This window comes from Semicossyphus pulcher, unplaced genomic scaffold (genome assembly GCF_022749685.1).
Source record: "Semicossyphus pulcher isolate SPU_LCO1_2020_fin unplaced genomic scaffold, fSemPul1.0.p SCAF_6, whole genome shotgun sequence".
Classification (NCBI taxonomy): domain Eukaryota; kingdom Metazoa; phylum Chordata; class Actinopteri; order Labriformes; family Labridae; genus Semicossyphus; species Semicossyphus pulcher.
Genome location: NW_027211737.1, coordinates 9073488 through 9085546, shown reverse-complemented (window position 1 = coordinate 9085546; position 12059 = coordinate 9073488). Strand labels below are relative to the sequence as shown.

Below are 12059 nucleotides of genomic sequence, written 5' to 3'. Positions count from 1 at the left end.
GTATGTCATGTGTGTGCAATGTGTGCAAACAATCAATAGGCCTACTGAGCTATATATTATCATCACATTTGCCTAAACTGTTAAGCATCAATTTGTCTCCTAGCCACACAATTACACAAAATGTTGAAAATTAGAAGGTGGCGTGCCACAATCACAGATTTATTACAGTGGTAAAAAAATGTATAATTGATCCAGTTTGTTAAATCCAGATGTAATGATATCCTTTAACTCAAAGTAGACCATTCATTCTCCCAATTTCAGCCCCTTAAGTGCTGTCAATCAATGTAACCACTGTAGATGATCTGTGTTTAAGGGCCTCAAAGAGCCAACAAACTGTCTGATCAATGGCCACGCTGTGAGTGAATAATCCTTTTCACAGTACGATTGATCACATTTCCTGTTAAGTACAGAAAGTAAATTGAAGATGATGTGCAGGATATTGCTCTTAATAATGGGTTACTGCAGGTACTTGACCTTTGACAGGCGGCTTTTGATTTTTAAAGCTTTTAGTGTAAATATAGAGACCTGATATAATGAGCGTCCTGTGGAGAGGAGTGCCTCTGTAATGCTCTGTTTTTGAAAATGTGTGTTTGTCCTGACATTTTCAGCCACACACACACACATTCAAAAAACACCCCCCTTCTTGCCGTCTGCATGAATTAATCAACCTCAGCTCATAATTATTCAAACATTTCCATAACAGCTCTGATACATTTTTATTAAACGGTAGCAGTATTTACAATGTACAATCACTGAAATATTCCACGTCGAGACACATTTAAAAGTGCTTTTTAAAAGTGAAGTTTTGTTCTGAATAAATAAGAGTTTCCATTTTCTGACAACACAACAACGAACAACAGTAAAGCTGCAAATGTGCTCATCACAATACATAAAAAAATGCTGAGGTTTTACTGTAACACTGCTACAAAACTCCTTTTTTTCATACTGCAGCAGCACAATTAAAACACCATGCATGGGCGGGTAAACAAGAGGAAAAAACTCCTGACCTGATGCAACTTTTTGTGTCCCGTCAAAAAGAGGAAAATTAAATAAGTGGTTTTCTTCTCTGCATCGTAAAAAAAACAGAATGTATAAAGTCCCATCTTGGCGCGGAGGTCGGACTTTCCTCTAATCGCCTGCAGTCTTTTAAAAGTGGAGTTCAGCTCAGCAGCCTCACAGCGAAGAATCCAACTTGATTGAAAACAGAACGTGGAGGTCCCTGCTGCCTGCCGGGGATTAAACTCCCAAACTGTGCAGATTACTGACGGTACGTCCCACAGGATTTTAATTTCACAACATCAGAGCGGTGAGGACGGGAGAGCAGATGCAGGAGGTCAGCGGCTGATTGGAAGCTGTGGTAACGAGATGGACGGGTGGGTCAAGTGGCCTGGAGCAGCGAGGACGGAGAAGGGATGAGCTGCACGAAGAAGAAGAGAAGAGAAACGACATGAGTTTGTGAGCATGTTGCTGTAAATTAAACAAGAACATGCTGCTGATGAAGGGTAACAACTCCTAATGTGTCCAAATGATGAGTGAAGCTACAAAGGCAGATTTTTGTCTGCAGTAATAAACCAATGTGGAGAAAAGTGATCCAGGTTAAAGTCATAATGCATAATTCTTGGGCCTTCAACACTTACCGCAATCACATTTTTTATGCAGTAAAATCAGCTGAACAAACAACTTTGCTATGAAGCATGAAAAACCCTCCCCAGGAAGCCTTAAACAGGGAAAAGAGGAAGGAGGATCAGGAGCAGCAAATTCCTTTTATGCTGTGCTAATTTGAATATTGCATTCGATTACGTATGTCAATGTATTTTATAGGGCTGCACAGTGGTTAGCGCTGTTGCCTCGCAACCTAAAGGTTCCTAGTTCAAATACATAGGGGGCCTTTCTGTGTGGAGTTTGCATGCTGTCCCTGACAACTGCCGTTCAGTCCATGGTGTACCCCGCCTCTCACCCAATGACAGCTTGAATTGGCTCAAGCGCCCCCGCAACAGGATAAGCGGCATAGATAATGGATGTATTGTATAGTTTTCCTAAAAAAAATGGCTGTGCTATTCTGTATGTGTATGTCACTAGTTAATGTACTGACAATTAGGAACTTACTTTTAATAAATGTAAATATTTCTTGCAAACATTTCTAATTTTTGCAGCTCATTTTGATCCTCCATAATGTTATTATATAATTATTCTAGTCCTCCAATCCATCCTATTATTGCAATTATTACTATTAATTGTAATTATACACAGGTTGGAGGGAGATATTGTATTATTTACTTCATAATTAGTTAAAAGTTGCATTACTGCCTTTATAAGATACTCCATTATGCAAATAAGTCCCTTACTTGATGGATTACTGAAGAACAGAAGTATCATTTTGTTATGGTATCAAAAACAATATATATTAAAAGTAAAAGTATTAACGTAAAATAACTTATGACGCAGGAAAATACACCCCATGAGTGTTAAACTTCTGCATATTAAATAATTGGATTATTATCACTGACTTGTTGATGTGTAAGTAGCGTTTTACAGTTGTAATTGGACATGACACTTGAACTAATTTAATGTTTATATTCTTTTATACTTGATATTACTTTATATTATACTCAAGAACAGTATAACTACCTCAGATAATTGCAGTAAATGTAATTAGTCACACATATTGCATACAACAAATCCCATCTTTCAATCTTGATTTAATATAAACACACTACAGACGGCTTATTAGGGAGTCACAATGTCCGTAAGATGATTAAATAGACTGAAATTAATGGTGTCCTGACACTCACTGTCCAGGTATCCGTGCAGGGCCAGGAGATGTGGTCGGTCCGGGCTGCTGAACGGTGAATAGTGAATGTCGTCTGGCAGCGATGGAGGCATCCTGGACAGCGGAGCGCTCTGAGAGAAGCCGCTCTGAGGAGGCTGCTTTTTGTGTCGCGCTCGGCAGTTCTGAAACCAAACCTGGTGGAAAACAGAGGACGTGAAGACGCAACAAACTGGGTAAATGTAGGCTGTGTAAAATGTAAGCAATGGTATGTTCTCACCAAACCCCATTTGTTTATTTGTAAGTTTAGTCACACTGGTGCAAGAGCCTTTACGCCTCAGTTTAACCTTTGCAGTCGCCAACAGAGCTGTGTTTACTTTTCTAGGTTCAGTTCTGTCTCTGTCAAAACCTCTAATAGCTTCAGGTATAATTGTTTTGCAAATTTGAGGTAATTCCTTCATCAGAATAATCAGGACAACTTGAAAATGTAGATTTATTTCTTGTGATTAATTGCAGCCTTGAATTACTGTGAATTATATACATTTAGACAGTGGTGTAATAACAGGATATTGTTTTTTTAAATCTATTATGAAAATAATTACTAGTGGAAGTCCAATGGTTTTAAATGACCTCCACCTGAATCCAATACATTTTATATCAAATTATGTATAATAAAGAACAGACAAGAGGGACATTTTTTTTCCCTTAAAAACTTTTCTTTTAAAACTTAACTACGTTTTCCTGATTATACTTGCATACTTTTACCGATGTAACATTTTCGATGCAGGTTTACTCATTTTAAGGACTTTTTTATTTACACAGAAACTATAGAGTTTACAACGGCGTCATGAGTAACAAATAACACAGGCAAAAGTGCAACACCAAACTAAGTAACTTTAAGTAAAGTTTTACTTAAATCAAGCAATGTCTTTTTTTTCTGACTTCACAGAGGTCAAAGGTCAAAGCCTAGACTGTGAGTAATGTTAATAAAAATAGCATCATAACCACATAATGGAGAAGACACTGTTTAGTGGACCTCCTCATTTCCTGTTAGGGAGAATAGGACCCAACCAAAACTAAAGATCAGCTGTTGCTCGGATCCCTAGAACAGCAACATGCGAAGAAGAGTTACAACCAAGTTTAATAATTGATTTTGTCCATACAGACCAGGCCTAATGATATTAAATTGAAGGTGTGTTAGACAAATCTCTTTGTGCCTCAGCCTCACATAAATCGTAGGCAGAATCCCAGCTGAGTCGGGTGTTGGTCTGTTAAACCTTAAATCAAACAGTCTTACGTTTAAGTAGGGAACTGCTGGTTGCTCTCAAATACCTGAATCTGTCAGGGTTTAATTAGAGAGTTAGTTTTAGAGGTTTTTTGCTTAAAATCATCTAAATCTGAAGCCCGCAAGCCTTTTTCTTTTCAAATACTCTGACTTCTGCGGTCTTAATAAATCATTTGAATCAGGCAATTACAGAAGGACAATCGCTTCACTGTCAGACAACACTTAATTTTAAGGTAACAAGCAAGTCTAAGTGAATTTTTAGCGATTATTGATTTATTGAGAGAAAAAATGTCAACTAAAAAATTATCCAGCTTTTAAAAAACCTTATGCGAGTATTAAACACTGAATAATTCTTTAAAAGCTCATTTATTGCATCGTATATATGTGTGGTTACTAAGCTCTTCTTACGGCTTGAGGCATCCTAATAACACGAGAAGCGACAAAAACAAAACAGATGATTAAAGTCCAAAGTAAATAGTATATTTATCTTTTTTTTTTGTCTCCCAACAACCCTGTAAAATGGTCTCAACCCCCAGCTGGGATAATCAATCCTAAGCGTCATCCCTTCCTACCTGTATGACTCGCCTGCTCAGTCCTGTCATCTCTGCCAGCTTCTGGAGCGTCTGAGCGTCAGGGTTGTTGTCCTGAGCGAACTGAGACTGCATCACCTGAACCCACACATATATAAGTACACTATGAAGCAACAGGTAATACTGCACGCGCACACACACACACACACACAAACACACACACACACACACACACACACACACACACACACACACTCACGTAAGAGCAGAGTGTACCTGCAGCTGCTCGGCGGTGAATGACGTGCGCGCTCTCTTGGCTGGTTTTGGTTGGCAGTCCTGATCAGAGGGCAGTGCTCCCTCCAGAGTCAGTCCTGTCCCTTTAAGAGAAAACAATCACAACACTGTGAAGTTACACAAAACAGCTCAGTTATGAGTTTACAGTCCAGTTTTCTGACACAGACTCGAGCTGCAACAAGACAAGAACATTTGTCCAAACAAACTGCAACATAATTAAGATGCTTTCTTGCCAACAACCGCACAGTCCAAAGTATTTATACCATGACGGCCCACGATTCCCCTCACTACAAGCACAGCAGAGAGAGCAGCCTAACACTACAGGAGATACTATCTGTGGGAAAATGTATGGTCAATATGGATTTAAGGATCAAAGTAAACCATGCTGGACTTCTGCTTTCTGTTTCTACCTCTCTCCCTTTAGCCTTTTGTCTTCTTACAGATGAGAAGTAACTAAGTACAAATACCTTGTTACTGTACTTAAGTAGAGTTTTATCTGTACTTGAGCATTTATTTTACTGAAAGCATTTTACTTTAACCCCCTACATTACAACACAATTATCTGTACTTTCTACTTTAGTTATAATAGGTTTGAGGGGGATTAAAGATTATTTTTATTTTATATCTACTTTCCCAACATAAAGACTGATTCCAATTTAAATAGATGAGACAATAACTGATTTGTATGATGTACATTTTTTTAAAATTTGCTTTGAAGTTAAAAGATTAAATTTCAATCCTCTTCCAAATATGACGTGAGGTTCAGTTTGCTTTGCAAAGAAAAAGCAGTTACAAATGACCTTCAGAGGACTACTTCTTATATACACTTCTAAGTCTGTACTTTCACTTTTACTTCGATAAATTAGCTGAGTCAAAGCTTTCACTTTTACCTGATTCTGTACTTCTACTGTGAAGAATGTTTGTGCTTTGGCCTCTTCTGTTTTTAAAGTCAAAGTTCACTTAACTTACCCTTACAACAGGTCCATATTTAACCTCATGTTAGGGGGACAAACACTGTACAAACCCCCAGATCTTTTATTTTTACCATTGATCTTTATTTTCTTGTTGAATCCATGATAAAGCAGCAGGAACTCCAGAATTAAAACAAATTATGTTCTGATGCATAAAACAATGGAAAAATGTTCCTTGTATTTTGATATTTTACTCAATAAGTGAGTTATGTGATGCAACAGACGCATAATTTATCTGTGATGTTGTCCTCCAGTTTGAGTAAAGCTACCTTAGGGGAGACTTAAAGGGGACATATTTTAGCTGTGCAATCAATTCTAATCATTCTAATGTGTATTTAAATCACATTGGTAAAGTATGTTCTGTTTCAAAAATTGTAGACATATTTTAATTTAGTTATTTTTCTTAGCCTCTCCTTCCTCCTGAAACGAACAAGCTGTTTTGCCCTTCAAAGGTCAGACCTAAGCCACGATTTGCTGACAGTATTTGGAGTGACCACATAGCCCCTCCCCAACGTGTGCCATCCCACGTGGGGGAGTGGCCGCACTGCACTGTCTAAATTCTAGAAAACATGGCTGCTCTAGGATCGGTTACTTGGCCTATACGTATGTACGAGCCAGAATCGCCAGGAGGTATCGGATGGTAAGGGAAAATCTTGACAACGACTTGACTACAAGCTTGTGCAAGAAGGCAGCCTGAGGGGAATGACGGTGAATGACTATTGGTCAATTTCAGCGAAAGCAAGGTTCTATGTAGAAACCTGCAGCTGTTCTGAATGGCCCATTTTAGAGGGCGCCATTTTAAACATGTCATTCTGGAAAAACATGGAATTATGCAGTTTTCACTTTTTTCACTGTGAACAATAAACATCCAAAAATGTGAAACCCATAAAAATATGAGAATATCCATTCAAAAGAAACGGGCCCCTTAAAGGGAGAATCAGACACTTTGGATCTGAAGTGATCAAGTGTTGTTAGATAATTCGCTTCTTTTCTTTCTGAGTCTACACCAGTTCATCAGACACCATCAGACGTTCTCTTACCGTTCTCTGCAGCCCTGCGCAGGTTGTCCAGCATGATGTCGTAGTGGCTGCGGCAGAGCACCCTGCCCTCCACCAGGCCGAACTCCTCCCCGGTGGACAGCTGCCTCTTACAGGAGAAACAGGCGAAGCAGGCCAGGTGGTACACGCTGCCCCGAGCCCGCCGCACCCAGTCGCTGGAGAACACCTGCCGGCCACACTGAGCGCACTTAGTGCCGAACCTACTGTGAGGTTGAGGAGACAGGAAGGTGAAGATCGACTGCAGGGTCACTGAGACCTGTTTAAAGGTGTGGAGAAGGTTTTAATACGGAGTATGTGCAAACCAAGCTTGGTTCAATATTTGTTTATTTTTACCTTCATATTACAGCTACACAGCATCCTACAGTTGTATTTTTTCTTCTGCTTTACTTTATTTCAATACAACTTCTATGTGACATGACTGCCATGTCATTTTGTATGGCTTGTATAATATCAGTGCACAGTAGTGTTATTGTTCTTCTTTTGTGGCAGGAAGTTTTGAACAGTCATTCTTCATCTCAGGAGTGAAAGAAACACAGCTGCATGTGTATTATAACCATTTTTCTTTAATGGCTTGTCTTTGATTTCTATTTTTATTTACAGTGTCTTTTTGTTACAATTAAATCATTAAAAGTTCCTCCATAGCTGTATGCAGCCTGGTAGGTAAAACCCAGGGAACAGGAGTAAACGAGTAACTCACTGCTGTTTGTGTTTACTGCAGCGTGCCCTGAACTGAGACTGAAGGCAACCTGGACGTTTTTAAAATTCGACCTTCTCTAACATGGTCGTTGCTAGCTGCAGTAAGAAGACACCCTTTTGTATGATTTTAATACAATAATAGTAGAAGAAAAGTGTGATTTTGAAAAAGTGAGCTGCAGATGCACCGGAGGAAACACCGCCCTGCTCATGTTATTGGAATAATTCGAATAAAGGCAACTTTATAATGAAAGCTGCTCCACCAAACAAGACGCACCTTCAAACTAGATTTCCTGCAGGGTCCCTCTATGAGACAGGTTCATAAAATGAGCGTATAATGCAGGTAATCTACGAAATTAGTGGAGAAAACTCACAAATCTGCAATCAATAAAATAAAGAAACCCCACTGACGTGCAGTGTGACGTTCAGGGAAGTAATCCATCTGTTTGCTCCCTGATGTGATGTGACTCTCAGGCTGCTGCTCTGACTGCCTGTGTCAGTACTTCTATCTGTTCACACTCCTGAGAATTAATTTAAAAACACGGTTTTGCTGGTTTCTGTGACAGATCTGCTGAAAAGATCATGTAGACGTAAAGACTCATCATGGACCATGATGCAGAACATGTTTCTCACTGAGGAAATCAGGCTGAGCAGCCAAATCTTGTTTTACTTGAGGCCAAAGTTAACCTCGGAGAGCAAGGATCAATTAGCTGGAAAAACACTCTTTATTTAATTAAACCAAATTATGTTCAATGATCTATTTAACTAAATATTATTTAAGCCATCGGACATCATTAAACCGTTTAGTGGAAATTAATTATATCTATTTGTAAAGTAGAAAGCTTTAAAATCTCATGAGACACGTCAAATCAGTTCTGGGTTCCCAGATAGTATTGATTATATGCAGTCATGTCTGTCTGCACGACTTAAAAAATAACAGACAGAATGATCTTTAAATATAAAGTCAAAATCATCATGAATCATTAACAATAATTTAAGTGACTGAATGATAGTATCATGCAGGAAGATAAAACACAAAAACAGTCCCGTCGTATTTTTAATTTCAGTTTTTTTCTATGATATTATTTGTTCATTCCTTTGTTCTCAAACGTGACATTTGCAGTTTAATTAATTTGCCTCGAGATTCAAAGGAAGAACCTTGAAGTTTTTGTTGCGCGGACGACTTGCAGTTTATGTTTCAGAATAAATTCGGCCAAACAAACAGCGAAACAAAGCGACCAGGGAGAAAAAATAAATACACTTTTAAGTAAATTAAATATTAAAAAAACAAACTCTCGAATGACTTAATTCATTATTATCGTTAACGTCGTCGATAAATGTGAATTAAGCCCATTCAAATGATTTTTTTGGGCCTAACCTGCTAGAATAATAAACAGGCTTTATTTTGAAATGATAACATCTTGTTTTCAAAGCAGTTGCTTCATTAGAGCTAAATTACCCTTCAAAATGATCAAGTTTGACTTTTATTGTTGATTAATTTAATTTCGCTGATAAACAACTAAAATCAAAGGCTGTAAAAACTTTTTAAAAAATGCTTGTGGCGAAAAAAATAAATACACAAGTCAGAACTTCTCAAACAAACAACAGCAGAACAAATAAACTAAATCGTGCTCTTACCTGAAATAATCCAGTTTGCAGTAGATCTCTTTGTTTTTGACGTAGCAGCTGTTGTGTTGGCGCAGAGACGCTCTGCACACTGAACACTCCAAACAGCCCACGTGCCAGTTCAGGTTGTTCACCTGTGAAGATAAACGATCATTAATACAAACACAATCACTTACTGATGCACGTCTGGTTTAACAATCTGCCATACATCTCATTTGACTTAAACCGAATTAAAAACTTCCCAAACAATAATTTATTTTCTGTTCTTCTATAAATGAAAGAAGAGGAAAAAGCCTGATGCGAATGACGTCATTAGATTTAAGACATTTGTAATGCATGCGCAAAATAATCACATTTATTCTGCGCTGATTCTATTGAGATCAATTGTGTGTAAATACAAATATAAATGACAAAATAAAAGCTATGAGCAAATCAAAAGACGGGCTTGAAGGTTAAACCCTTTCGACGCCTCGTGGACACGTTTGAGTCTTTCTGACACTGGGAATCTTTCTCGTGTTTTCTGACCTTGAGCAGGTAGCGGTCGTGGATCTCCAGGCCGCAGCTCGCGCACTGGTTCTTGGCGACCGAAGGAGAGCAGAGGCAGGCGGCCTCCGACGGACTGGACTCCCCGGACTCCTTCTTCACCTCCGACTTAGACTGCGTCAAAAAAAGACGGTTTTACACCAAAGTGGAGAGTAAGTTTCAGCATCTCTTGCAGATGAGTTTTGTTTAATTTTAAAGAACTGATACTAGAAAAAAATAGTCCGTGGAACATCTCAGTCCTAAACAGTGATGAGGTGGAATCTCGAGGATGTAGTCCAGGAAAATTACGCTTCAACCGAAATGAAAAGCTGTACTTTAATGTGTGATTATAAAGCCTTTATTTACACATTAACTATTCACTTTGTGCTCACACATCGGCTCATGTTCTGATGATTGAAGTTAAGTTTCATTTAAAAATAAAAAAAAATAGTAATCTCAGACTATAAATGCTGCATTGTATGAACTCTAATCCGCATTTTAAAGGTGCATAATTAACTTTTAGCGGCTTTCACTCCCTGCGTCCTCCATGAACACAAACGCAGAGCCTTTAGGTGCAGCCTGGTTAAACCTGCGCCAAACCCACAGTCCTGCGAGGGTTACCCCGCGTGCACAAAGTTTACAAAGAGAGCAATAAGAAGCATAAACGAAACCTAATAAAGATTGATAAGACAAAGAAAGCAAAAGGTTGCAAAACAAACTGGTCCAGATGTTTATGACTCACCATTTTCGGGTCTTGAACGCTGCCTATTTGGAGAGAAGATGGAGCTCGCACTGCGCATTACGCATCTCTGCCCCAGCCCACACTATATCCGGTCCAAAACAACGAAGAACAGTTTCTCCTGCATTTAAACCCTGGCAACAAAAGACATTTTCATGCAATTAGAAGAAAAAAAACTCTATATATGATCGATCATTCTCCTCGTGCGCTACGGGAGGCTGTATTCCCATGCAATCAGACGCAGTGAAAAGAAAGGATGGCACTATATCTGCAATTAGCGCTGGATTGAAATGCTTCGCTTGATAAGTGGCAACACGAGTGTCAATTTCATCTGGCAATCAAAAAAAAAGAGCTTAAAACCGAGCCACCAAGCGAAGAGAAAAAAAAGCACCGCATCCTAATTTCAACAGCTGTATAATCGAAAATCGACAAATCTCCAAAGTGAAGAGGCTCAATTGGAGATCGCTCTATTCACGACAGACAATGTGCAGAAACTGCAGCTGATCTCGAGGCAGAAAGGAGCTTGATTGTCTCGTGCTCATGATGGACCCATTTAAGCACTTGAGGCTCCCCTGTGTGATTACAGCTGCATTCACAAAGTGCCAAAAAATCTGCGTTTGGGTGGCAATCCGGAGTCCGTGTTGTCCTTCATGGCGTCGAAATGAACAGGAATGCAATATTATGTTAATTACCAGCTACGGTGTAAATATTGGAGGCAGTGAGACAAGAAGAGATGTCCTGTTAGAATAAAAAAACAGAAACTTCATACATGGAGAAGCTCCCCAAAGCAGCGCACACATCGTCCAGTAAAAGTTTCCACGGAGCATCACCGGAGAAAGATCCAAATAATTCCCAGAAACATTTCTTCTGTTTCCTCTTTTCTCTTTTCTTCAATAATCCAACTTCATTCACTTTGTGGAATCAAACCAGTGGCACCTCCCAGAGAGAGTTCCCAGTGCTGCTGTGGTCCCTTCTCCCCGCCTCGACTCAGAGTTTACACCCAGCTCAGTCAGACAGGATGTGATGCTGCACACTGGACCAGCAGGACTCATGTTCGTAGACTCACAGCCACATTTACGGCATTAATTCATCACAAGAAAAAAGCACAATGAGTAAAAAATGTCTTAAATCTGTTTTAATTAACCTTACAATTTATGGTTTTGAAGAGAGGCCGCAGTTAGTCTGCTCACTTGAGTGAAATCGCTGCTGATTGCAGAATAATGGAGGTTAAAAGGTGTTAAAGAGAATAATGATGCCACCCAAACACTAATCATCCGTAACATAGAAGTTATTTTTAAAGTGTTGAATCTTTTTCAGCCTATTTAATCCGCTTTCTCTTGTTGTGTTCCCTGATTAGATTTGATGATTTTTAATTCAGATGAATCAAAAAGGGATATTAAATGATGGGCTCATTTTATGGTTCCTTTTGCTGTGAAGAAATCAATTCCTTTAAACACAACAGATGGTAGAAAAACATCAAGTCTTTGTTCTCTGTGAAAGTATACTATTGTGATTTTAGAAACTAGCTTCATCATCAAGTGTAATTTTTCTCATTGTCTTACTATCCAATCAGC

At 38.9% G+C, this 12059-nt stretch overlaps 1 protein-coding gene across 1 annotated transcript; it reads right to left on the bottom strand.

The window, feature by feature from the left end:
• Positions 1–49: 49 nt before the first annotated feature.
• lhx6b (LIM homeobox 6b) lies at positions 50–11461 on the bottom strand. The gene is made up of 9 exons (XM_069682869.1): positions 11255–11461; positions 10489–10619; positions 9750–9881; positions 9237–9358; positions 6888–7108; positions 4859–4959; positions 4625–4720; positions 2793–2964; positions 50–1417 (listed from the first exon to the last, which is right to left on the bottom strand). The coding sequence occupies exons 2-9, from the start codon at positions 10489–10491 to the stop codon at positions 1335–1337; spliced, it is 930 nt and encodes a 309-aa protein (XP_069538970.1). The 5' UTR covers positions 10492–10619; positions 11255–11461; the 3' UTR covers positions 50–1334.
• Positions 11462–12059: the final 598 nt, after the last annotated feature.

What these genes read in the sequence shown, in the direction of transcription:
- lhx6b (XM_069682869.1), bottom strand. An exon ending in TGCAAACTGGATTATTTCAG is followed by an intron (nt 7,109 to 9,236) that starts GTAAGAGCACGA and finishes TCAACCTCACAG; the next exon opens with TAGGTTCGGCACTAAGTGCG. An exon ending in TCACCGCCGAGCAGCTGCAG is followed by an intron (nt 4,721 to 4,858) that starts GTACACTCTGCT and finishes GTGTGGGTTCAG; the next exon opens with GTGATGCAGTCTCAGTTCGC.